We start from the raw sequence: 27829 nt of genomic DNA on the forward strand, positions 1-27829 counted from the left end.
TTAAATTATTTTCTTCAAAACTTTATGCCCTTGACCAGATTTTAAATGTGACATGTTCAGAGTTTTAATTTTTGAATAATTGGGGAAATTAGCAGCTACCTAACATTTTCAACAAAGACTTATTCTTACATGTAATAATACATGTAACTGAAATGAAGTTTATCTTCTCCAAACCCCAGCCCTACTCTCAGTCAAAACAAACCAAAATAAGAACTAAAATCAAACAGTTATTTTTATTGAGGAAACTACCAATTAGATGGGGTGAATTAGGAATTTAGAGAGACTTTAGAGATATTCTGGGATATTTGATTATACAAATTAAAAAATGAAAAAAATATTTTATGTGTAGAATGGAATTATTTTCAATTCCACATGCATTTAGTAATTACCTACCAAGTTATAGGGACCAGGAATATAAAGAAAATGGTCTGTGCTCTGGAGGAGCTTGTGTTTTGGTGAGAGATACACAGATTACTGGGAAATCATGTAATAATTAGTACAAAATAAAGATATGTAAAAATATTAAGGCATATGAAACATGGAGCCATTAATAATTCTTGAAGTTGGCAGATTAGTGAGGGTTGGGGACCATTGGTGGTTGGGTCAGGGAAGACTACACAGAGATGTTAGAGCTGTGCCTAGGATTCTGATTAGTACGAGTTCATTGGAGGGATAAGATATAGGGAACAAAGACAGGCAGAGGGAGTAACAGAAGTTAAGGCAGAGGAGTGTGATGTATACTTGTTTGGGAAAGGGTGTTTTGTATGGGTCATTGTGGCTAAGAAAGTAGGTTGTTTTGTGGAGAGTAGGAGGAAATGTTTGAAAAGAAGATTTGGACTTTATCATAGACAGATTGGCCTGATCGTGAAGTTATGGCCCAAAGAAGTGACATCTTTTTTGCCACCTGAATGTTTTAAGAAAGTCTGAATTGAATGCTGTTGGACAGTGAATGTACTTTCCAGTTCTGTTACGGACCATTAACTTTATCGAGCTTGTTATATACATTTATTTTACTAGCCTCACTGTAACTGACATGTAAGATTTTGATCCTTATAAATCTACACAGTGGAAAACCATTTAAATTTTGTAGGTAGATGAATCATATAAAATAGGTGTTTTAGAAAGAAAACACTAATAGGCCTAAAAGAAGCGAGACCTATTAGGAACCATTTTGGCTGACTTTGTGGCATGCCCCTATATCAGCAGTTGTTAATTTGGTGTGCTGGTATAGTATGATCATTTATGGAAAAGTAGTAGATTTATAGTTAGCATACTTGATTGCACAGAGCCTTGAAGCCTATTTTATCTGTATGAGGGCCCTTCAAAATTGAGATCCTTGCCTATTTCTTCTGCTATTATCCCGTTGTGTACACATGTAGCTGTTTTTTTGAATTCTCCATTGTACTTATAGATTTAATCCTTTGGTCAAGTTGTTGTGAATATTACCTCTAGAGGTAATGCTACCAATGTAAGAGAGTTGAACCAAAGTGAAATGTTATACTTAGTAATTGTTTTTATTTCAGAACAAGGCACAGAAGAAGTTAAAAAGTTGCTTTTACTTTTATTGGGTTGTGCAGTTCAGGTAAGTTAAAATGTTTCTTCATATTTTCATTTTAATAACTTCTTTATATATTTTTTCAGGCTCTAGTTTCTGAAAGACTTAAGGATGGGCCATTGGTTTTCAAAGTCTATGTTAGAAATTTTTAAATAACTGTATAATCTTCTAAGGAGATTTTGAAGAAAAATACTTATTCTGTTATTTTATTTCAAACTTTAGGTACGTTATCAGTCATATCATTTAAAGTCTTTAATTATTTTTCTTTTATTCTAAGGCTTCTAATGGCCCCAGGTTTTTCAGATTTCCTTAGAGGTACCCTTAAAAACCACTCCCAAAACATGCTTATAATATATGCATGCCATGTGTATGTTATAGAAGAGAAGGGGGATTAACAGTAAAAAGGAAGTAGAAATTATGAAAAATGTTTTAGGAGTCTAGGTTATTATTATATTACCCTTTTGATCAATGATTATAATAGTAATAGCAGCTGTGATTTATTGAATGCTTACTTGGTGTCAGATATGATCCCTTATATAGGTTTTCTCATAATATCTTTTTTCAGAGAAGAAGATTGGTGTTTGGGTAGGGTGATCCTACCTAAAAATAAGTTATCCAAATTAAGACACTTGTGAGAGTCAAAAACAGTACTATTAACTATTATACTGGAACTGCATGTGTAAACTGGGACTGTCACAGAGAAACCAAGATGGTTGCTCTAGATTTAGGTCATATTGCTTGTAGGACAAAGAGTCGCAATTCAACTCTGGTCTGGCTTCAAAACTTATTATGCTATGTTGATTTTTCCTTTAATCAACCATTGTTTGGATGAGTGATTACAGTGTTCCTTTAAACTATCTCAGTTCTTTGTGGAATAAAGTTATTTGTAAACAAATAAATGATGTGACCACTAGTAATTATATATACATATGCCAGAAATTATATATCAAAGAGAGTGTTCGCTTTTAGAGCCGACTGCTTGGGTGCTATATACTTATACAATGTATGTTATTCAAGTTTTGTACTGTGTGATACAAGTGTTTATAATTGATTAAATATTAAGTTAAATATAGTGTTTGTAGTCATTGCTATTCTAATTTGGTCATCAGATCCTGAGTTAGAAACACAGCCCTTAATTATTCACAGCCTTTGTATACATTTGCTTTTAAAAATACCCTCTGTTGAATGTTATATAAATTTAGATAACATAGTGATAGCATATATTTGACTGTTATTGCTGGTTACTAAAATTGACAATGGGAATGGAGCAGAACCAAGGACTTTTTTAATGAACAGGTTAGAGAAAGCCGAAAATATTAAACCGTTAGAAAAATCTGTTCTTACAGATTTTTACCATCTGTAAGAACAACAGAAAAAGACTATAGAATCTAAGCTTCTTCCTTCTACCTTACTATTTTCTGTAACTTACATGATAGTATCCCAGATGCTGGAAAATGAAAAGGGTGGCAGAGAAATACCATTCCTTTTTCCAGCAAGCTATAGTTTTGATAGGTTACCCAACCCAGGCTCTTCTAGTTCTGCCAGTGGGTGTTTCCTAAAGAAATTTACCGAGAATTTTTATGTTTGAATGACTGTTGATATTCAAGTTTTAATACACCTTCTATCATTTTACTTTACCAGTGAAGTAAAGAAGAGTTATGAACTAGGCATGTTTTTCTTAAAACTACTTAATGAAGCCATGCTAGAAATCACCAATTATCATAATGTCAGATATGTACATTTCTTCTCACTGATGCACAGAACTAAATGCTGCATAAATCAAAAAAGTGTATACATAGACTTACCCTTGTAATGAGCCTACCTTCTAAAATAGTTTACATTAATGTCAGCATGTAATATAAAAGATTCTCTAGCAATGCTAAGTAAATATTCTTAGTTTTTCCTGTTAGTGTGTTAGCTGGTTATGATTACTTGTACTTTAGAGTCACGTGATCTGGGAAGGGTTTTGTAAGGTAGATATTATTTCAAATGGTTATTGGAAAAGGGAGGAAGAATATTTGGATGGATTTAGGTATAAGAAAAGGCACAGAATGGGAAAATTGTGTAAAAGGATAATTATATAAATAGGCATCCGTGTGACACTGTAAAGTGAGCTAGAAAATAAAGGTTATTTTGAGATGTTTAGAGAGAACAGGGCAGTGTGAAGGTAAGTTTTAAGGTTGAGGGGAGGAATTTATTAGTTTTATAATTTTTTTTAATTTCAGGGGAATGGTTCAGAAAGCACGTAAATGAACTATATTAGCAATGTGAAAGAGTGACTTGAGGGAAGTGTGGTTGGAGTCAGTGAAGAGTAATCTATAGCAGTATATTTGGAAGATGTCCAGAACCCAGGGCAGCAAATTTATGTGAGATTAAGAAAGAATAAATACAGGCAAGTTAATTTTTTCGTAGTAAGAGAGGATAGGTTTTATCAATTGTAGAAAACAAAGCAAAGACTCAAGGAGACCATCATGCTAATCCTAACCTGTGTCAACATCATTCAAAGTTTTTATAGAAATGAGGACGTGGCAAGGTTGTCAGACCTTGGTCCTTGATGTGCAATGAGTTTATCAAGAAAACTGTAAACCAGTCTTTGTATATACTTTATGTCTTTGTAGTCACAGCAGAATTTTTTTTTTTTTTACTTGAAAACCCTTGAGACATGCATCTGTTGTGGTGCCAGAATGGCAGATCTCCCAAGAAAGGAGGAAGGATCCAATGTTGAAAAATATTTGTTCATTCTGTATTTTTTAAATGTTAATGACCTGATTTTTTTTTTTTTTGTGAGGAAGATCAGCCCTGAGCTAACATCCATGCCAATCCTCCTCTTTTTTGTTGAGGAAGACTAGCCCTGAGCTAACATCCGTGCCCGTCTTCCTCCACTTTATGTGGGATGCCGCCACAGCATGCCCTGACAAGTGGCGTGTCGTGCTCTCCCAGGATCCGAACCCGGGCCGCCAGCAGCGGAGCGTGCACACTTAACCACTGCGCCATGGGCCGGCCCCCAGTGACCTGATTTTTTTAATGCTCAGTATGTACCAGGTACTGTAGTAAAGGACAGGAACGGGGATTTTTTTTTTTTTAATGCAAAGCTCAAGGAGTTTCAATTTTAAAGGCAGACAGACCAAACAATAACAGTACGAGGTAATAATTACCATAATGCAAGATATATTGGTGCACAGAAGAAACATTTTCTTAAATCTGCTTGTAGTGTCAGAGAATGCCTCTCTCAGGAGATAATATTTGAAATGAGAGCAAAGATATTGAGATAACAACTTGTCAGGGAACATCGAGTCTGACTGGAATGTAACATGTGTACGGGAGAATGGCAAGAGATTAGACTGGAGAGTTGACAGGGATTGGGTCACAAAGGACTGGGTTGGCCATTTTAAGATAGAGTTTAGATTTCATCCTACAGGTGTTTGGGAGCAACTAAGGCTAACGACATTGTGTGTAACTATCAAAATCTCCTGTCAGCCTTCAACTGTGACTATATGAACTATTAGAAATCTTTGTTGATACTGAAGAGCCAAAATGTACTTGAGGACAAAAAACTGTTGATGAAACCAATCAGCCAACAAGTATTGTTTGAACACTTTCTAGAACATAATCTCTCTTACAGAAAATCTGTTCATCTAGTAGTTGAACAGGTTAAAATTCTGATGTTTAGTATAATATATAAATAAGTGGCATAAATATGTTTTTCCACATCAGGATTAGTTTTTATCTGTTACAGCTTGTGATTTGTAGATAGAAGTAGCAAGTTAAAGTTTTCTGATATGATACCAGAGTCTAAGAATTCAGTGGGCCATAGGTTTTAAAAGATGTTATATTCACAAAAAGAAATAGAAAAGGAAGCAAGCATCAGGAAATTAAAAAATGTTTTTCTTCTTTTGAAGAAAAAATTATGAAATTCTTAAAGAGAAGCAGCATTCAAAAAGAATAAAATTAGCCACTATCCAACGATCTTACCTCACAGAATAAATGATAATACAGACTTTTTTATCCTTGATTGTACATAAATATAAGCCACGGGCATAAGTTTGAATATGAAAATCTGTTCAAGGCCAGGGCTTGGATGTTTTCATTATTGACTAACTAAACCAATCCATTTCCTCCAGAATCTTTTTTAATGGATAACACATCTCCTGAACCACTTCTGAGCATCAGCTAGAATTTTCACAAATGATGGCTTTGCGTCCCAGCCCTGAGATAGCTGAGAGATTCCCACGCAAAATTATCCTCCACAGAAGGACAAATTTTTGCAGTGTGTGTTGTTTGGATATTTCTTTTTTTGAAGATGATGTAAAATTCACCCCTTTTCAACAGAACTTAGGTTTTATATCAGTGCTGGCTATTCAGTAACCAAAAATATTACTTATTTTGGACTTTGGCCAGGTTGCATAGTACTGAAAGTAACTGAGTGTCAAGTGTGGTTGGAATTACCATTTTGACCTTTATGTGTGCCCTTACAAGCAATTCTAACCTTAGTAGTTGATTCAGAAAACCAATTTTGAACTTGTTCAGCTTGAGGGCTACAATCTGTTGTTTTCCTGCCAGTTATCTGTAAAACATCTTAAAAGTTAGCATTTTAGAACATTAATTATTGTATTACATTTTTGGGAAATAAAACAATACATAACTTCTAGCCAAGGCATTTCTTTTTCTGAGAATACATGAAAATAGCAAATGTAACTTAATTTAAAGAGGGAATTATTTTGCTGATATTGTTTTTTAAATTTTTATTATTTTTGTAGTTGTGGAAAAATAAACGTAACATAAAATTTACCATTTCAACCAATTTTTAAGTGTACAATTCACTAGCATTAAGTACATTCACATTGTTGTGTAACCATCACCACTATCCATCTCCAGAATTTCTTTCATCTTTTCTAACTGAAACTCTATACCTATTAAACAATAATTGCACATCCCTTTTGGTCCCAGCCCTTGGCAACCACGATTCTACTTTCTTTCTCTATGAATTTTACTACTTAAGGATGTCACATAAGTGGAATCATACAGTATTTGTCCTTTGGTAACTGACTTGTTTCACTTAGCATAGTATCTTTAAGGTTCATCATATTGTAGCACATGTTGGAATTTCCTTCCTTTTTAAGACTGAATAATATTCCATTGTATGTACATACAGTAGTCTCCACTTATCTGTGGGCATTACGTTCCAAGACCCCCAGTGGATACCTGAAACTGCGGATAGTACTGAACCCTATATATACTATGTTTTTCCTATACGTACATACTTATGATAAAGTTTAATTTATACATTAGGCAAAGTAAGAGATTAACAACAACAACTAATAATAAAATAGAACAGTTATTACAGTATACTGTAATAAAAGTTACCATAGATCTTAGCAACCTCAGCATACGATTTTTTTCTTATTAAGTCGAGAACTTTCACCTTTCACTTAAAGGAAGCATTTGACAGCTTCTCTTTGGCATATCTAAATTACCAGGCATAGCACATTGGGGCTAGTTTTAAGCAAAATAAGGATTACTTGAACACAAGCACTGGGTGACAGTTGATTTCATAATCAAGATGGCTGCTAAGTGACTAACGCTGGATGAAGGGATGATTCATGTCCCAGGTTGGATAGAGTGAGATTTCATCACACTACTCAGAACATCATGCAATTTAAAACTTATGAATTGTTTATTTCTGGAATTTTTTTATTTAATATTTTTAGACCACAGTTGACCGTGGGTAACTGAAAACTGCAGGAAGCGAAACCACGGATGATGGGGGACTCCTGTACCACATTTTATTTATCCATTCATCCATTGATGGACACTTGGGTTGCTTCTACTTTTTGGCTATTGTGAATAATGCTGCTATGAACATGGGTATACAAATAGCTGTTTGAGTCTCTGTTTTCGGTTCTTTTGGTTTCTGTCTGAAAGTGGAACTGCTGGATCATGTGGTAATTCTGTTTTTGATTTTTTTAGGAACTGCCATACTGTTTTCTACAGTGTCTGTGGCCATTTTACATTCCCGCCAACAGTATACCATGGGTTCCAATTTTTCCACATTCTTGCCAACATTTATTATTTTCTGGGTTTTTTTGTTGGTGATAGTCATCTGTGAAAGAGGAAATTTTAATTTTTCTATTTTTATTTCTTTTATGTGGCTTATTTTGGTCTTTGGTAGAACTATGTTCTGTTCAGTCACTAGTGTTCTTATTTCATTGAAAACACTATACTGTATTCCTTATTTTATTCCTGTTCAGTAGCTTGTTTTGGGTGCCCTTTCCACTATTTTAATGTAGTTTTTCCACATAAGCTTGTCTTCTTTTTTTAAGAGAAAGCACTGAGAATAGCAAGTGAAAATATGAGGAATTTGAGGAATAATGTATTAAGAGCATAAACTCTCTGGTGGAAGATATACAACTTTAGGATTAATGTAATTCTCCCTCCCCCACCACCTCCCACCCAAATAACCTTCTTACTCTTTTCCTATATCCCAGCTTCCATCTTATATTTTTGGAGTATCATGGTAATCTGCTGGCTTAGGAATCAGTTATTATAATAGAGTTCAAAGTATCTTTAGTGCCCATAACACTTTAAGAACTTTGTATAAAGGTAAAAGAGAAATGCATACAAAATAGTGCATACTTAATTTTAAGTGGAAAAACAATTTGCAGATAATTAGTCTTCACAAGTCTTTATAGCTGGAAGTAAAACTATTTATATGTCTGTTTTTAACACCAGACTTTTTTTATGTTGTAGAGCTGGGCTGTCAGTATAGTAGTCACTAGCTACGTGTGGCTATTTAAATTAAAATTAATTGCAATTAAATAAAATTAGAATTTCAATTTCTTAGTTGCACTAGCTACATTTTAGTACTCAGTAGCCACATCTAGCTAGTGATTACTCTGTCGGACAACACTGATGTAAAACATTTGGTCTGATTATTCAGCTTCAAAGTTTGAACCTTCTCTCATTCTCTTTTCCATCTTAGTCTTTCTCTTTTCTATCCTTCAAGATCCTATGAAAGTCATTCCGTATTCTTTAAGAAATCCTAACTTATTTATAAAGTGTTTTCAGAAATCGTAAAACCTTTGAATAAAGATGAGATTTAATAGAAATTGTGGGTATTGTAAGGGTAAAGGAAGAATTCTCATTGATTTGTGTTGAGACTGTGTTAAAGGGTGAGCTCCTAAAGATAGTATAAATAAAGAAGCGGTGGCTCTAGGGCTTAGAAAAGGAAAGTGTATCTGTTTAAACTGAAGGCAGACAAAGATTTGCAGTTGAATTAGGGGACCCTTCAGTGAGACAGTCATTATAATCCTGGCATTTTGTGTGTTCATCGGCTCAGAAACTATACATAGGTCAATATTTTTTGGAAGCATTAAATTTAAAAATTAGGGTTACCATACCTAAAAAGTTAGTTATTTTATATTTGCTACAATTGTACATCAGAAAGTCATTTTTAATTATTCTCATTAGGCCTGTCAAATATAATTTACTAGACAAACAAAATTCTTGCTTTTAAACTCATCCCATCCCCCCAAAACTCTGACTTCCTAGTCACAACTAGGAATTGTACGTTCCTGGTAATTTAATTTTAAATATTGTTAATCATCCTAATAATTTTGTTTTTACAGAATATAGAACTTTCTGCACTGATGGGAATGGGTTTAATTGTGTTAAATTGTATGGCAATAGAAATAGAATGTTATGATTTGATATAATAAATGTGTAGAGTATAAATCAGAACCTTGCTAAGTTTCTTAATGATCAAAGAACCAGTTTTTCTTTTTGTGAGTACATTGTCTTCACTAGTAGTTCAGTAATTGGCCCAGGAGATGCAACTAAGCTAGACAAGGCGGTGCTGTCTATTTTGTATGCACTTCTCATTTGGTAGCTGCAAGAATACAGTTATACTAAACAGTTGGATTGCAGTATAAGAGATGTAGACGGAAGGCGGAGATTAAGATGCATGTTAAACTGCTATTCAATACTGACTGGAAAGAAAAAGATGAAGTTTCCATTTTAATATTTTTAATTTCTCTAAAGCTTTTAAGAAGTTACACAATAAAGAATTGCTGCCTTTATTCCACTTGATACATGTGTACTTCTATATATATTCTTAAATTTTGCCCCTGGTAACTTTATGTTATTTTAGAAACAAATCAAATATTTATTGTATTACCTTGTAAATGTTGAACTGGGCCACAAAAGTAGGTTTCTTTTATTAAGATTGATAGGATGAAGATGTGAGAATGAATTGTAAGCTTGAAGTAAAAATTGCCTAAGAGTTTTTTTTTCCCAAGAAGAAAGGCTGTGTTGTTTGATAATAGCCAAAGACTGACTGAGCATTTTGGCTGTATTCCGAATTCTGCCACTGACTCACTGTGTTTTTTGGCAAGTAACTTATCCTCCCTGAAACAAGTTCTTGATTCTTTACTTCTCTGTTTGTAAAGTTAGCATAATAATATTGTACTGACCTCAGAGGGGTTGTGTAATGGTTTCCCGCTTTAGAATTTTCCAGCATAAAAATAATATAGATTTTCAATGCCTTGCTTTTTAAATAAATATTTCTAAATTGTCATCTTTTTATTAGGTAAGAATATTAAAGAGACCATTTAAATGCAAAACAAAACAAAACCCTCATTATACTGTTCAAAACATAGCCAGGCTTTTTAGTTTGATGAGTTTTTAGTTATTTACAGCATGTTAAGGACTATGCCCTATAACGTATGAATGATCGTTTTATTCATTTCTTTTAGTGTCAGAAAAAAGAAGAATTTATTGAAAGAATTCAAGGTTTAGATTTTGATACAAAAGCAGCAGTTGCCGCACACATTCAAGAGGTAATAACCTGTATACAATTTTTATATGCATTTTATGAAGGTTGTGATATGTTTATTTGTATATGTCCCCAAATACTAAAGTCATAGGATAAGCAAGAACAAATCAAGGTCAAATATAAATGAACCCTGCTTTTAGACAAATTGTCTTTTTCTCTTTAGAGAGAGCTTCTTAGATGAATCATCTTATACAGGGCACAGTGCTAGCTACAAATGTACTGTTGCCTTTATCAACAGGGACATAGGGAGAAAGTGTTATTTGAGGAATGAAGTATATGTCTTTGTTAGCACAGAATGAATAGTATAGTAAATGGAAGCAGCAGAAAGTGGATCACTGCCTGTTGTTCAAAACTAAAGTGAGGTAAGATGACAACCTTAGTATTATGTCATCCCAGTGATTTTCTTTTGAATGAATGCACACAGCATTATTTTTATTGATGATACTACATGAATTATAAACACATTAGTGATTTGCAACATTCATATGAAAACTTAAATATACGACATATTGTGCAGTGTCAAATAATTGAAGTTAATATAATTTATTTGTTAAGATTGCTTTTAAAAGCTGCTATTTCAGTATCTATCTAGTCTTGGGCTTTTAATCTTGTGTGCTTAACAAGACTATTTAGAGCGAGAGCGTGTTAAATTTTACATGTTGACTAGAGAGAGGACTAAGGAAAGGGAAAGGAGAGAATTTTTAAATAGTGAAAATTGGTAGTGTTTAAAATATTTTCTATTTAATGTCTTTGTGTTCCATATGTCGTCTTTTCTCGTAGTTGACATTCGTAGAACCCAGCTTTTTTGTTGGTAATAGTATTGTCAACAGTAAGCATATTAGTACTCTACAAGATACAATTTTATTGGTAGTTTCTATTTATATAAATGTTTTTATATATAAAATCTTTGTATTTTATTTTGCATAAATGTTAACTATTGCAAGTTACTAAATTTGCCACCATTCTTGAAAGTGTTATTTTTGCTGTTTATTGTTAAAGCAAAAAAGTTAAAGCAAAATGTCAGAATCACAGCAAGAAATGGAAAGCAAGAAATAAGTATTTCACTTATATAACTTTTCCATTCTTTTAAAAATCTTTATTTTGGGAGTCGTTTTCTCCTAAGGTTCTATAATAGTGTCATCTTCAGAATCTATAAAGACTTAGCTTTTCAGGTATAAAGATGCAATAACATATATCCTACAGGAGTAAAAAATTTTTGGTTTTGAATTCAAGTACAATAAATTTAGTCTTATCTAAAGAAAAGTTCAATTGATTTTGTTAAAGCAGGTTATCAATATTACTTTGCCTTAGGAATGCCTTAAATTAAATATTTTATGTTTTAATTGACTGGAAAATAAATATAAATTCATTTAAAGATTATATTTAGTAAAAATAATTTTTAGTAGTAGTCTTTTCATCATTCATTAATTTCAAATGTTCTTTGGATATCATATTTGCTTTTCATATTTTTATTATATGGGATATATAATATTTGAGTTAATTTTGTGCTAAAATGAAATAGATTTTTAAGTATTAGTCATTTTTTAAATTGTTTATTTTGGTTGTTTTTCTAAAGGTGACCCATAATCAGGAAAATGTGTTTGATCTTCAGTGGATGGAAGTGACTGATATGTCTCAGGAGGAAATAGAACCACTCTTGAAAAATATGGCATTGCATCTAAAAAGACTTATAGATGAGAGAGATGAACATTCAGAGGTTTGTAAATTTCTTTCAGTATATTATGAAAATTTGCTTTCCAAAAAAGAAAAAACTAGCTTCATAGATTTTTCAAAATTGATACTCTGTTTCTTAAGGACAGGTAATAAAGTACTATATGTCTTTTTTTGTGCAGCACAAGAACCAGAAAAGATATATAAAATCCCCAAATTGCTAGTAAACAGATTGCAATTAGGTTTTCTTTTCTTCTTTCCTTTTAAATTATTATTGTAATTTTGTTCCTGTGTGTTTTTTAAGTCATCCCCATAGCTCTGGCGACAGAACAAAAGTGTGAAACTGAAAATATCATTGATGTACGTGGAAAAATCATTGCCTTGAAGCATAAGAATTTGCTTAAAGTTAATTTCTTAATTTTATTGCCACGTTTTGAGGTTGGAAAAATAAGTGTTAATAAAAGTAGAATAACAGGTGTTCTGAATAAAATATCCCACAAAAGGTCTCAAATGTTTGTAGTCAGTATAATGAGGTGTGATTTTAAAAAAGAGAATTATAAGCTCCTTTAAAAGAGTACTTTGCCTTTTAAAAAGAGTGAAATTGCACCAGGTTTTTTGCCTGCACTCTTTGAAGGCAGCTTGTAATTTTTAGAGGAGTCTAGACTTCAGTGCAGTGGTAGTGAGTAGTATTTTCTTAACAGTTGACCAAAGTACTCTGCCATTCAGGAGAATATATAGCTTTCATCAGTTGTTCCAGGAGAGACGGTTTTGACCTTATTCATAGAAAATTTGATTACTCTTGGGACTAGTGAAAGACTACATAGAAGGAATTCCTAAATATTTTTTTTCTGAATAAAACTGTCATGTCTCTATAGAGTATATTAAGTTCTGATGGGAATTTTCAGTTTTTCTTCAGGCATTAAAAAAGAAGAAAATATGGAAAATAAAGAAATATTTTAGAGCAACAATTAAATTTTTTAAAAATCTAAGACACTGAAACCAAAGGAAGAAAAGAGTGAGTTGAAAAACATCCCTAGCAAATATCAAACTTATCCTGAGATTTATATTATTTCATTTTCAATCTGATATTGGAACCATATGCTGTATCTTCTTTTTGTATTAGTGTCTTTTCACTGCTTTATTCATTTTCTAGAACATTTGTCTATTTGTATTTCAGGATATCAAAGGTATTTTGAAAGGTGTCCTCCAACTTCTGAGGAATTACTTCTACAAATGTATACTTTGGTTTCATGTGACTGATGGACACATATAAATTGTTTGATCTCACTTGAAGTGATTAATATGGGGTGAAGGAGGACATTTTGGAGAAATGTGAATAAAATACTTGTCATTACATGATCTGTGTCAAAATTAAAAGGAATATGAAATACTATATAGAGTGATTATTGGAAAAACCTTTTAAAATCTGTTATCCTGCCTGATTAAGCATTATAGTTGAATTTGTTTTTCTAACAAGGAAAAAAAAGTCACATTCTCTTGTCTCAGGTATTCCGGAAGCAAGTTGCTAGTTAGTTTAAACTGAATTCTCTGGGGAAAAAATTTTCAATTTGGGTCACCAGTGTACTAATTAGAAAAGATAATTTAAAATAACTGTGAAAAATATTAGACAAATCTAAATACAGTATGTAAATATAATAATTCTGTATCATTCAATTGGATTGAAACAAGTTCTTATTTAGATTTTCCCTTTAACTTTTTTTCTGTTTTGGTTGATCCTTTATCATAATTGTTTCAGTTTAATCTAGAAAGTATAATTTGGTCCCTCTGTTTTTAATTGCTCTTCATTTTTTTATTATTAAGGCTGTGTAAAAAGTATTTCTTCGGTCCTCCCTTTTTACTAAAAATCAAATAGGAGATTTTAATGAATTTAAAATCTTTTTATTGGCACTGTTCATTTTATGCCAAGCTTTGTGTTATAAGTTTATCATATACTATCATCTGCAAAATAACCCCCCATTTTATAGATGAAAATACTCGCTCTCAGAGAAGTTAAGCTTATGTTTCTACCATTATAATACCCTTGCCAAAATCTATGATTGTGCTGAGCACATCTCTGATTCTTTTCCTTAATAATGAGTTCCATATGTAGAATTATTAGGGCACTTGAATGTTTTTCTTAGCATTGATGTATCTTTTTACGATAATTTTTCAGCATATATTAATAAATGCGTGCTTTTTGCAAGATCTTGTGCTAGAGTGCTTGGGAGCAACAACTGACAAACTTTCAAAAAAGAACCAAAGATGTTACAATCTAATAGGGAAATTATTTTAATAAAATAATTAATTGTAATAATAAATTTTGAACGTGTTAAGTACCAAAAAGAGACATATATCTAAAGACTATAAAATTTAAAGAAGGAAGATGTTACTTCCAACTGCTAGTGGAATGTCTAGGATTGTAAGGATCAGAGAAGGCATATGAAATGAAAGTCATGCTTTAATGACATTTCCTGTCAGATTTTTTGGAAAATGTTTGGAGGTCTTAAGCTCAAGAAACTACCACCATTAGAGAAAAGTCCAAATGTCTACATAATCTTTAATGGAAAACACCTCTGAATACTCTTAATTCTTAGTTCCTGGTTTCTTTTTTTCCTTTTTTCTGTTTAAAAAATATTTTGCAGCCCATAGTTCTCTTGTGCTCTGTTTGTTGGCATCTGGAAGCTCTTGATATCTCCATTTCACCACCTACTAAGTTCAAATGTAGTATGTGTCTTCAGTACTTTTCTTGAGTTCTCCATTTTGTGAATCACTCAGTTAAATATTTTTGAGCAGCCCTTTTTGTGCTCAGTACTCTGCTGGATAAGATCAGAGATACAAAGGAGGCATAACAAAGATTGTATCTGTTTTATTGGGAAAAAACACACTGTAAATGAAAAATGTAAGGTAGCATATAATTAAATTTTAATTTATTTGTGTGTGAAACAAATGTTTATTATATACTTACTATGTGCAGGTAGTATTGTTAGAGTCGGGAGATGTTAGAAAACAAGATTAAAGATAATTGAGATAGTAAGAAAAGATACGAATAGAAGTTGACTCCATTGAAGTCCGTAGGCTGGACTACTATAGAGATTAATGAAGCTATTCACGGAGACAGGAAAGTTGGGCTGGGCACACGGGTAAGTGGATAGGATGAAGTAGTGTTAATGAATATATAAACTACCCTTCAAAGAGAAGCATTGAAAGAGAAATAGAAGTAGCAAGAGGGAAATGTGATTTTTTTTTCCCGAGATAGAAGAAACTTGTATATCTTTGAAGAACAAGGAGAAAAAAGCCAACTGAAGATGTTATAGAAGTAAGGAATTTGTGTTGGGAGCAAGGGATACATAAAAATGGAGGCGTTCATCTCAGGTGCTTTTGTTTCTTTGACAAGTTGGAGGAGAGGTCATTTGTTGGAAGTGGTGATAGCAGTTTGCAGTATGAAGCTTAAGTAGAGAAAAGGGAATATATTTACAACAGCCATTGTGGGGAAATTTGCTGGGAAATCAGTAAGATTTCAATAAGAGGATTGATGGGCATTGGAAAGAGCTTAATTGAAATTGGATGGCAAGATCTGTAGTAGGGCTATGTGGTTTTTTTTCTCTCTCTCTCTCAGTTCTTTATCACCTTGGAGCAGGAATAGAAAAAACTCATGGTAGGTAAGAAAAATGACATAGTGTTAGTGTCAAACTTGAATTTGAATTCCTGTTATACCTATCTTTAGATGTGTGACTTTGGTTAAGTAATTTAACCTATATGAGCCTTAGTTTCCTTATGTCTAAAAATAGACATAATACCTCTATTGCTGATAATAGTATCGGATGAGATCTTGTTGCAAAATTCCTTAGCTAGGAGTTCTATAAATATTAGTTTCTTTTTCCTTTTTCCCCAAAGGGTGAGCCATAGTCAAAGATGGCATGGTACTGTTAAATTAGAAAGTAAGGGTGACATTTAAGGGCCTAATTTAGTTCCAGGCTGAGTAGGAACTCTCGAATAGCCAGGAATAATCTGTTTGATTGGGCAGAAAGGGGGAGTTGAATGATTAAAGGTTCAGGCATAGATATGGTGACATGGGAGTAATGCTAGTAAAGGAGGCATGGCACAAAAGAGGAGTGATTCCTTCACTGGAGAAGCCTGTGTGTATGGAATAGGGAATGGATGTGGAATTGTAGAGAGAAAAAGAACTGGGAAGTCACGTTCTGTGGTTTATCAGTAGGCTTACTAGAATCTGTGAAAGTCATAGGTGGACAGACCTTCATTCAGGTGCTGAAATGTGTCCCAAGGATAAAGAAATGAATTCTGATGGGTGGTTTGAAAAAAAAAAGAAAAGTAATGATTCAGTGAGGGCGGTATAAGACTTGGTGATGAGAAACAAAGCAAGGATGGTGTTTCCATGGTCCCAAGTTGTTTATTCTGCCTATTCTGTCTGAAGTAGAAGGACAGTTGAAACTGCTATAGAAGACAATTTCTGTTTGCCTGAGAAGTTTTAAAGAAAAGCAGAAATTGGTTTAGAATAAGAGAATTTTCCAATAAATTAGAGGAATGGAGGAATATGATTGAGTGAGGTACATGTAGGTTAAATAGCTGTTAAAGTTCAGGTTTAGGATAAGTAGAAGGAGATTTGTGCCCCATGGAGGGTCTCTAGAGAAAGGAATAAAGGAAGTGTTGAGAAGTAAGCAGATTGGAACTAGTATTGCAAGAGAGAGTGCATAGTTTATGGAGTCAAGAGACTGACCTGGAGTCTTGGGATTGCTACTAGCTACTAGTGTGATCATGGACTAATCAATCTCTGTGCTTCGGTTACTTGCACAATTAAGAGATGGAGGGATCTGTTAGATCTCTCTGAGGTTGCTGTTTACAATTCTAGAGCTGTGTCGTCCAATTCTGCAATGATGGCAAGATTATATTTCTGCACTGTCCAGTACAGTAACCATTAGCTACATGTGGCTGTTGTGCACTTGAAATATGGCTAGTGTGACCAAGGAACTGTATTTTTAACTTTTTAAATTTGTAATTAAATAGCCACTTATGCTACTGGCTACCATATTGGACAGCATGGTTGTCGGCATATCACTCTTGGGTTAATTTCTTTCCTATGTCAAAAAAGTCTTTTATGCCTTTCCAACAGTTGCTATGTGGTCTAGTTATTTTACCACACTTGATTTCTTTTGTTAAAAAACTAGAAATGGGCCGGTCCTGTGGCATAGCGGTTAAGTTCATGCACTGCACTTCAGCGGCCCGGGGTTCACAGGTTTGGATCCCAGGCGCGGACTGACGCACCGCTTGTCAAGCCATGCTGTGGCGGCGTCCCATATAAAGTAGAGGAAGATGGGCACGGATGTTAGCCCAGGGCCAATCTTCCTCAGCAAAAAGAGGAGGATTGACAACAGATATTAGCTCAGGGTTAATCTTCCATACACACACACAAAAAATACTAAAAACAAAAAATATTAAATCTTGTTCTAGTGTTATCTACTAAATACCTGATCCATGAACTGTTAAATGAAATTTTTAAAAATGACAGCTAAATATGACAAAGTTAAGATATTTTTGACCAATGAATTGTTTTTGATATTGTAGTATAGTACTTAGACTCAGTGAATACTGTTGGTGTGTTTAGTTCTCTGATGTGTAGAATACTAAAAGTGATTCTGTGTTTATTTCTATATTTCCTTAGACTATAATAGAACTCTCTGAAGAACGGGATGGTCTTCATTTTCTGCCCCATGCCTCTTCCTCTGCACAGTCACCCTGTGGTTCTCCAGGCATGAAGCGAACAGAAAGTCGACAACATCTGTCAGTGGAACTGGCTGATGCTAAGGCCAAGATAAGGAGGCTTAGGCAGGAATTGTAAGTTGCTGATTTTCAAGGCTCATTGACTTTATATGGTCGTAAAGGTGACCTAAACAATATTTTTAGGTGTATGGAATATAGATTAGTGGTTCCTCATTGCTAGCCTGTTTTTACTAGTATTTGTCAAAATGAGAAAAATAAGGAGACTGGCATAGGGTTTTCCTAATGCTAAATCTTACCAGTGTAAAGGATGCCCTTTCTGAGTTTATGTCCTTCCTATCTTTGTAGTGTTAAGATATTCTTTCTTTTATAAAATAGTGTTTTTCCTTGGCAAATTGGGGTCTCTCTAATTTTTTTTATTTTTACGTTCCTTGAAATCCAAAATACTGCAGCCACTGATACAGATCAATAGGTTTAGCTTTTTTAAAATTAATATTATAAAAGACTGAATTGTTGGCATACAGTATTACAAAATAATAATCTTGTGTGTTTATCTTCTGCATTGAGTAATTGAAATGCCTGAGTCATGTACTAAGAAATGGTAAATATTCAGATTAGTTAGTGCTGATGAAATTATATTTATTTAATTTTCAAAGATCACTGCAGAAGTTAGTATAAATGTCACATAGGCATTCCTTGGTGAATCACATGTAAAGACATAACCAATCTCTGCTGGAGATTTTTTATTTTGCATTTTAAAAAGAACAAAGGATTTTTGTGTTTGGGGCTTTTTGTTTTTTTTTTTTTTCCCTTAGCTTGTTTTCCTGGAATTTGGGCTTCAGAGTGTAGATTTTGAACTTAAAGCTACAATATAGCAATTAAATTTACTTACTGATTATTTAAAGCAGTTGGTTTAAGAAAGTGATTGAATATGCAAGGTAGAAAAAATATACAGTCTATAGGAAAATTTGAAAACAAAAAAATACAGCTTTCATTGTGGATGTCTGCATTATTATGTATCTATTGAAATGAACACGCCCAGGATATTCTATAAACAGCTGCACCAGGAAAATTAGGGAAGAGATTGCTGTTATTAGTTTGACTGGCAGTTAATGGATAGCCTAAACAGTGAACACTAGTTCATTCCATATAATTTAGAACAATCTTCTGCAGTCTTTAGATAAAGCATGCAATTAGAACTGCAGTGATGGCTTTGAATTCATTTAACATTTTGCACTATATTAGAATCTGATTTTTGAATAAAATTTACTTGGGCATGGAGTATATTAAGATTCCAGACAACTTAAAGGATTGATAAAGTTTGGTCTCTCATATGCTGATTGGAAAATGTAAATGAATATTTTTAACAGGTAAATAAATATGCCAGATATATGCCAAACTGTTCCTTTGTGTATTTCTTCTGTTAACATTTATTTTAAGTCTTTTTGTTAGGACGGATCTTTACTGAAGTAATGAAGTATGGAAATCATGGTGGATAAAAATAGTTCAGGTTGCCGTATACCTAATGGAAATAAATAATTGTAATGAGAACATGCAGATTAACTAATAACATACTTATGGGTGATACATCAAAATATAATTGCTTTTGATTTATTAACATATAGAGCAAAAGTATAATTTGCAATTTGGATGGAAGAAGTAATTCCTTATACATTTCACTTTAATGCAGTAGTTAACACTATCAAAGACTTCCTTTAATAATTCTCTCTGCCTGCATGGATCCCATGTTTTCAAAGAGTTTTTCTATCACATAAATTTTTTTTTTTTGGTGAGGAGTATTAGCCCTGAGCTAACATCTGTTGCCATTCCTCCTCGTTTTGCTGAGGAAGATTGGCCCTGGGCTAACATCTGTGCCCATCTTCCTGTACTTTATATGTGGGACACCTGCCACAGCATGGCCTGATAAGTGATGCATAGGTCCGCGCCTGGGATCCAAACCTGTGAACCCTGGGCCCCTGAAGCAGAGCATGTGAACTTAACCACTATGCCACTGGGCCGGCCCTGACTATCGGAAAAATTATTAATTCTTTTTTTTAAATAACAGGTTTATTGAGATATAATTCATGTATCAGACAATTCATCCTTTTAAAGTGTACAATTCAGTGATTTTTAGTATATTCATTGAGTTGTGCAACCATCACACACTATCTAATTTCAAGACATTTTCATCATCCTAAAAAGAAACTTCATACTAATTAGCAGTCACTCCCTATTCCCCTTTGCCTTAGGCTCCTGGCAACCACTAATATACTTTCTATTTCCATGGATTTGCCTATTCTAGACATTTCATATAAATGGAATCAAACATTATATGGCCTATTGTGGTTGACGTCTTTCACTTAGCATAATGTCATCAGGGTTCGTCATATTGTAGCATTTATCAGTTTTCTGGTTGAATAATATTCTGTTATATGGATATACCACATTTTGGTTATCCATTTATCAGGACATTTGGATTGTTTCCACTTTTTGGCTATTATGAATAGTGAGCCTATGAATATTCGAGTGCACATTTTTGTGTGGACATACGTTTTCAATTCTCTTGGGTATATACCGAGGAGTGGAAATAGTAGGTCATATGGTAGCTCTATGTTTAACTTTTTGAGAAACTGTCAAACTATTTGACTGCACCATGTTACATTCCCACCAGCAATGTATGAGGGCTCCAATTTCTCTATATCCTCATCAATACTTGTTATTTTACATCTTTTTGATTATAGCCATCCTAATGTGTATGAAGTGATATCTCATTGTGGTTTTGACTTGTGTTTCCGTAACTAATGATGTTGAGCATCTTGTCATTTGCTTGTTGGCCATTTGTATATTTTCTTCGGAGAAATGCCTATTCAGATCTTTTGTCCATTTTTAAATTGAGTTGTGAGATAAACTTTTAATGAGATCAGTGAAATAATGTGAAACTGAAGATGTATTAGAAGTCTCTATAGTCTGCAGTTGAAACCCAAAAGAGTTTTGATCCTTTCTGACTTGAGGGAAAAAAAAGTGGTGTCAGGAAGATTTCATGGCGATAGTCACATTTTGGTTGGTGTTAGGCATTAAGTAGGTCTAAAAGGCTCAATTAGTTATTCTAAGCAGAAGAAACTGCAACAAGTTCAGTGGGATATAAGGAGGGGCATGGCTAGAAAAGTTGAAAATGATGGAGTGGATACATGGAAGGTCACGTGTGCTTTACTCAGAAGTTTGGACTTTAAGCAGTGGGAACCAATTGAAGTTTTTTTGCATAGGAGAATAACAAGATCAGATTTATGCTTTAATGAAGAGGTACTAGCCTAGTGGCCAACTCTTAGTGAGTGTTCAAATTGAAAAAATAAATTCTGGTGGCAGTGTGAAGGTGAATTGAAGGACAGTCCAGGCACGAAGTGGTGTAGGCCTGATCTAAGGTTGTAACAATGAGGTTGGAGAGGAGGTAAGGGACAAGGCAGGGTCTTTGGTATAATTCCTAGTTTTCTGTAATGAGTGTCTATCTGGATGGTGAATGTCATTCACTCAGGGAACATAAGAGAGAGGAATAAGATTCAGGTGAACGGCAAGTTTAGTTTTTGACATATTTAGTTTGAGATACCTTTGAAATATCTCTGTGGAAATGATCACTGGATAATTGACTATCTGGTCCACAATGCAGAATAGAGATTTGAAATCACTAGCTTACTAATGCAGAATAATATGCAGCGTGTAAATAGTAGTTGAAACCTTGGGAGTGGATAAGACTGCTCAGAAAGAACATAAAGAATGAGAAGGATGTAATCTGAAGAACACAAACATTAAAAAGGTATTTAAGTGGTTAAGGGCAGACTTCACCATTTATTAGCCACATTATAAAACTGGCTAATAAAAAACTGTTTGACTCAGTTTCTGCATCCATAAAATGAGACTTCTGATAATACAAACTCTAGAGAGATACAGCGTATTATCAAGTGTGTGAGCTTTAGAGCCATTCTGCCTGAGTGTGAATCCTGGCTCAATACTTCTTAACTGAGTGGCCAAGTTACTTAATCTTTCTAAGTCTGCTCAGTTTCCTAGCCTATTAAGTAGGAATAATAACTATTGTGACTACTGTAGGGTTGTTGTGTGAGGTAAATATGTAAAGTGAATGGTGTCTAGTACATAAATGTTCAATAAATGTAAGCTGCTATCACTGCTACTATTTCTTTAAAGGGCTCTTGTAAGGATTAAGCGTGTGGCAAAGTGTAAAGTGCCTAGCAAAAGTGCCGGGCACAGATAATGAGAGCTTGATAATTGTTAGCCAAAAAATGGGCACAAAACATGAAATCAACATAAGGGTCAGAGAATTAATATGTAGAGAAGTAGAAAAACCTAAGAGTGTGGAGTCATGGAAGCCAAAGGAGAGAGAGCATCAAGAAGAATGAAGTTAACTGTATTAAATTCTTCAAAAAGATCTGAAAATAATCCATTGGCTAAAGCAATAAGGAGGTAATTAGCTCTATGAAAAACAGTGTCAGTGGGGAGGTTTGGATGGAAGTCTCATTGCTGTGGACAGAATGGTCAAATAAGTGCAAAAAGGAATTATTAATGAGCTGGAACTCCTGGATGACTCTTTTGGAAAAATTATTTAAATTCATCACATACACCAAAGTGAATTTCAGATGCGTTAAAAAGCCAGATGTAAAAAATGAAATAATGCTGAAAGAATCAGAAAGAAATATAGAGAATATGTATATGTTCTCTAGGTGGAGAAGAGCTTTGCATAAAAGCAAAAGAAATATTTATAAAAGGTCATTGTTCTATTTGTGTAAAAAGTGTTAAATATGTAATCATCTGGGGAAAAAATAAGTGAAATTAAAAGCATTGACAATATTCCTAAGAAATTTAAACAGAGAATTTTCATATGACCCCACAAATCCACTCCTAGGTATATAGTCAAAAATTGAGAACAAGGACTCAAACAGATAGTTGTTTGCCAGTGTTCACTGCAGCCTTGTGCCCAATAGCCAAAAGGTGGAAACAACGCAAGTGTCCGTGAACAGATGGATGGATAAACAAAATGTGCTATAGGTATACAAAGGAATATTATTCAGCCATAAAAAGGAATGAAATTCTGATACCTGCTACAGCATGGATGAGCCTTGAAAACAATTTGCTAAGTGAGATAAACCAGATACAAAAGGACAAATATTGTATGATTCCACTTAAATGAAATATCTTTAATAGGCAAATTCAGAGAGACATAAAGTAGATTAAAAGTGGGGGCTGCGGGTATTGGGGAATTGGAGAGTTATTGCTCAATGGGTACAGAGTTTCTCTTTGGGGTGATGAAAAGTTCTGGGAATAGATAGTGGTGATAGTTTAACAACATTGTAAATGTAATTAATGCTACTGAATTATACACTTAAAATGGGTAAAATTGCAATTTTATATATATGTTACCACAATAAAAAATTTATTTTTCATTTTTAAAAAAGCATTCCACAATCTGTAAAGAAATATTTGTAATAAATAACTTACAAATCACAAAAGGTAATAGCCTTTTATCAGAAGAAATTTTAATGACACAAACATAAGAAAACAAAATTAGCCTTTTCCAGTATTCAAATAAATGTAAATTAGAACAATAACAGCATTTTCCAATGGTTAAATTGTTTCACATATAGGTACTTTTATCCTCTGTTGGTTGCATTATAAATTGGTAATGACCTTTCTTGAGGGCAGTTTGACAGTATATATCAAGTACCTTTAAACCTGTAATGTACTTTTAGAAATCTGTCCCGAAATACACAGTGTTTTATGTATAATAAGTTTATTTATCAAAACATTATTTATTATAGTGGAAAATGGAGTCCACTTAAGTAAATAAATTATGGTTCCTCTATCAAAGGGAATAATTTTCCGTTAACAATTAATGGTTTTGAAAAAAATGTACAGGTGTAAGGAGATGTGAACAACAGATTGTTTTATACAATGAACATTTACCTTTTATTATTAAAGAACAGAAGGTGGAAAAGTAGAGATAGTGAGTGGAGACTTTACTTTGAGGAGCTTGGCTCTGAAGGGGAGATAGAAAATGGGAGTTAGAAGTAAAGCAGTGCAAAGAGAAAATAATTAATAGGAGAAATTTGAGGATGTTATAGGCTACAGGGAAGAAACCAATAGAGAAGTAAAGATTTTAGGTATCTGTGTGGCAGTATATAATTTCCTTTAGGCTACTGTAAATGTTGAAAATAGTTTGGAAACCCTTTTAAATAAGTGTCAGACCCAGATAGTATTTATTGTCTTGCATAAAAACTTTTCCAGCTTATTTATCTTTGGCTATGCAGAGAGGGAGAGAGGGAAAAAGAGAGAAGGGAGAATGGGAATGGAAGATGGGAGGAAAGATGAGCTATGAGGGCATTAGTCACTGAGGTTAGCCTTTGGAGAACTTTAGTGGGGAGTTTGATTGATGACAGCTAATCATATAAATTCCTAATATCCATTTCTTTGTCTTTTTCTCCTGGTCAGGGTTTTGGCTAATACTGTGTTCAAATAGATATTTAGTAATGACAATACTTGTATTAATGCAGATGATCATAGTTTTTGAAAGTTGTAATCTTATTCTTTAATAAATATTTTTTGCATTTAAGGGAGGAAAAGACTGAGCAATTGTTGGACTGTAAACAAGAACTTGAGCAAATGGAAATAGAACTAAAAAGGTTGCAACAAGAGGTTTGTACCTGGAACTTTTATTATATAGGACCACTAAGTAATTAGAAATTGACTTTTCTACTTATGATTTATAACCTTTATCTTAATGCTTTATGAGGTTACTGAGGCATAAAGAGATCTGATGACTTTTTCAGTGTTTCTCTCTTCAAAAATGCCAGAGCCAAAACTAGAAATCAAGGCCTTTGGACTTTTCTTTCTTCTGTATTGGTGCTATTCAAACTTTGCTAAGATTCAATGGAGCCTTTAGGACTGGGCCAATTCCAAGGTTCTCTTTTTTATCTATTTGGCTTCTGTGGGCTTGGAAGCTCTACTGTAAACTGTGCTGCTTATGTGTGTCTTCCTGCGTCTCCCCTCTCTGATGGTGCTTTATGTTAACTTATATATGACAGAATGCTTTTTAATTCTTCACTGTGTTCTTGTTAAATAAAATCAAAACCTTTTACGTTTTAAAAATTGTTTTTATTTTGCTAAAGCTTTATGTTTTTTCATCTTGAACCAAGATTAAGAAGTCACTTCTTTTAATCACTCTGTAATGTTTCATTTTCATTTGGAGGTAGTGCATGAGATCTTCTTTAACCCATAAATTGTAAGGATTGGGGTATGGCTGGACAATTGTTTCTTCCCATTACTTCCCCTAACCTGCCATTTTGAATTCAGGAAATGCTCCACTTGCAGGATCATAAACTGGGACCTTTCTAGATGAATGAGACTGGGAGTCATAATCTTTATTTCTAGATATGGCTATGGTTGCTATTTCTCTTCTTGGTAGCAGGACTTTTTGTGGACTTTTTGTATGTGTGCTCCTCTTAACACAGTGGTTCTCAGTCTTTTTGGTCTCAAGACTCTTTTCACTCTTTTCAACTCTTAAAAATTAATGAGGATTGTTTCATGTGGATTATATCTACTGGTATTTACTATATTAGAAGTTAAAACTAAGAATTTAAAAAATATTTATTAATTCATTTAAAAATAATACTCAACTCATTCCACGTTAACATAAAAATTATATTTTAACTAAATAACCATTATTTTCCAAAACAAAAAAAATTAGAAGATTGGTACTCTTTGACATTTTTGCAAATCTCTTTAATGCCTAGCTTAATTGAAGACTGCTGGATTCTCATATGTATTTCTGCATTCAGTCTGTTAAGATATCATATGCCGTGTAGCCTCTGGAAAACTCCACTCTCCTGAGAGAATGAGAGTGAAAAAGGAAATAATGTCTTAGTATTATTATGAAAATAGTTTTAACTTCATGAACTCCCTGAAAAGGTTTCAGGGAACCGCAGAAGTCCTTGGATCACACTTTGATAACTGCTTTTTTAAAAGATTACGATAAGGCTTTTAAAAGGTTGAATTTTAATATTTGTCTTAAATGACACTGATTATATGCACTAATCATTTTACTTGGAAGCATTAAAAAAATCTCAGCAGGATTTTAGTACGTTACAACATGTCTAGATAGAAACATTATTTCTCTAAAGTAACTAATGATCAACTTTAATAATACAGTTTGCCTCTTCTGTGCTTTTACTATCTTGTATTTTAAAGTTAACTTTTTCACCTTAAATTAATTGCAAATGATTATGTTAAGTAGAGATTAACTTATTTTAATATATCCTGAATAGTTTTTACATTTCTGATAGAGAACATTATATAAAAATTTGTATATAAACATAAGTTTGTATAGTTGTATATAAACATATGTTTAAAGTACTTTTTATTTTTGGTATTAAAAAAAAAGGCTTTATATCTCCCCATTTTAAAAATAAACTTAATTGAGTTATAGTTTGCCTACCATAAAATTCACACCTTTAAAAAAGTTCATTGTTTCTTTAGTAAATTCGTCAAATTGTACAACCAAGGATTATCAATTTTAAAATAGAAAATAATATTTAAAATATTAATATTTATTTATATTTAGAACATGAATTTGCTTTCGGATGCTCGTTCTGCAAGAATGTACCGAGATGAATTAGACGCACTTCGAGAAAAGGCAGTCAGAGTTGATAAACTTGAAAGTGAAGTCAGCAGATATAAAGAGAGGCTACATGATATTGAATTTTATAAGGCAAGAGTTGAGGTATGTGGTTATTTAAGTTATTCACAATTTTTTTCTTTAAAAGTGTTATGATTTTTCAAAATGCATTTAAAATGCACTTAATAAATGTAAGAGACTCTTGAAATACTGAGCAAACTGTAAATACCTTCAGGTGTTTATGATGGATCAAGATATTGCTTAGACTTTTAAAAAGGGGTTTTTGGTTATTAATTTTATCGAACTCTCTTCTTTCATTTCTTTATTTAGCATTATAGGTAGGGCAGACTTGAAGTCCTTGCCTCATAGTCAAAATAAAGTATCTCACGGGCCGGCCCTGTGGCTTGGTGGTTAAGTGCGCGCGCTGCGATGCTGGTGGCCCGGGTTCGGATCCCGGGTGCGCATCGAGGCACCACTTCTCCGTTCATCCTGAGGCCGAGTCCCACATACAGCAACTAGAAGGATGTGCAGCTACGACATACAACTACCCACTGGGGCTTTGGGGGGAAAAAATAAAATAAATAAAATCTTTAAAAAAAAAATAAAATAAAATAAAAAAATAAAGTATCTCGGGCCGGCCCCGTGGCTTGGTGGTTAAGTGAGCGCGCTCCACTGCTGGCGACCCGGGTTCGGATCCTGGGCTCGCACCGACGCGCTGCTTCTCTGGCCATGCTGAGGCCGTGTCCCACATACAGCAACTAGAAGGATGTGCAGCTATGACACACAACTATCTACTGGGGCTTTGGGGGGAAAAAATAAATAAATAAAATCTTTAAAAAAAAAAAAATAAAAAAAAAATAAAGTATCTCTACTGATTTCAAACTTGTTTCTAGAAGTGAAAGCAAAACCTGTTTCTTCTGATCACTACTCAACTCTGAATACTAGATTAGGATCAACGAAGGTGCTTCTGTCTCTCTTTATAAATATATAAATATAAACAAATTTATATCTCTTTATGTGTATATATAAACAAATCAGAAAAAAACAATTTTTCCTATTTAATGGTTGCTGTTCAGTGTTACATGAAGTTGAGTTTGACAATCATTGCATCTGCATTCCTTTTTGCTTTCTCAGTTAATTTCCTCATTGTCTGTACACAGAGGAGATCTTGGTCAATTTCAGAATGGGGAAAAGAAGGAAGGAGCCTTGGTTTATGATTTATATGAGTTTTCATTAAAGTCGTGTTATTTTACTCAAAAACTCCAAACCCTTCCTTTTCAAGTTATAGTTTAAGTAGAGAGAAATTTTTAAATCTATTAGCAAATAAATTAAGCCCAGATTCTTGGAGACGTTGTGTCTTAAATAT

At 33.5% G+C, this 27829-nt stretch overlaps 1 protein-coding gene across 9 annotated transcripts in view; it reads left to right on the plus strand.

Annotated features, from left to right (window-relative positions):
* CCDC88A (coiled-coil and HOOK domain protein 88A) overlaps window positions 1-27829 on the plus strand; it is a 116385-nt gene that overhangs the window by 36337 nt on the left and 52219 nt on the right. For all 9 annotated transcript variants that reach the window (XM_087436745.1, XM_014791505.2, XM_087436747.1 and 6 more), the window contains exons 5-10: window positions 1524-1582; window positions 10306-10389; window positions 11962-12102; window positions 17734-17906; window positions 24404-24485; window positions 26410-26568. In XM_087436745.1, coding sequence (XP_087292871.1) covers window positions 1524-1582; window positions 10306-10389; window positions 11962-12102; window positions 17734-17906; window positions 24404-24485; window positions 26410-26568 — 698 coding nt within the window. The remainder of the gene's footprint in view (window positions 1-1523; window positions 1583-10305; window positions 10390-11961; window positions 12103-17733; window positions 17907-24403; window positions 24486-26409; window positions 26569-27829) is intronic.

This window comes from Ceratotherium simum, chromosome 11 (genome assembly GCF_057802395.1).
Source record: "Ceratotherium simum simum isolate JZ-2026a chromosome 11, ASM5780239v1, whole genome shotgun sequence".
Taxonomy (NCBI): Eukaryota; Metazoa; Chordata; class Mammalia; order Perissodactyla; family Rhinocerotidae; genus Ceratotherium; species Ceratotherium simum.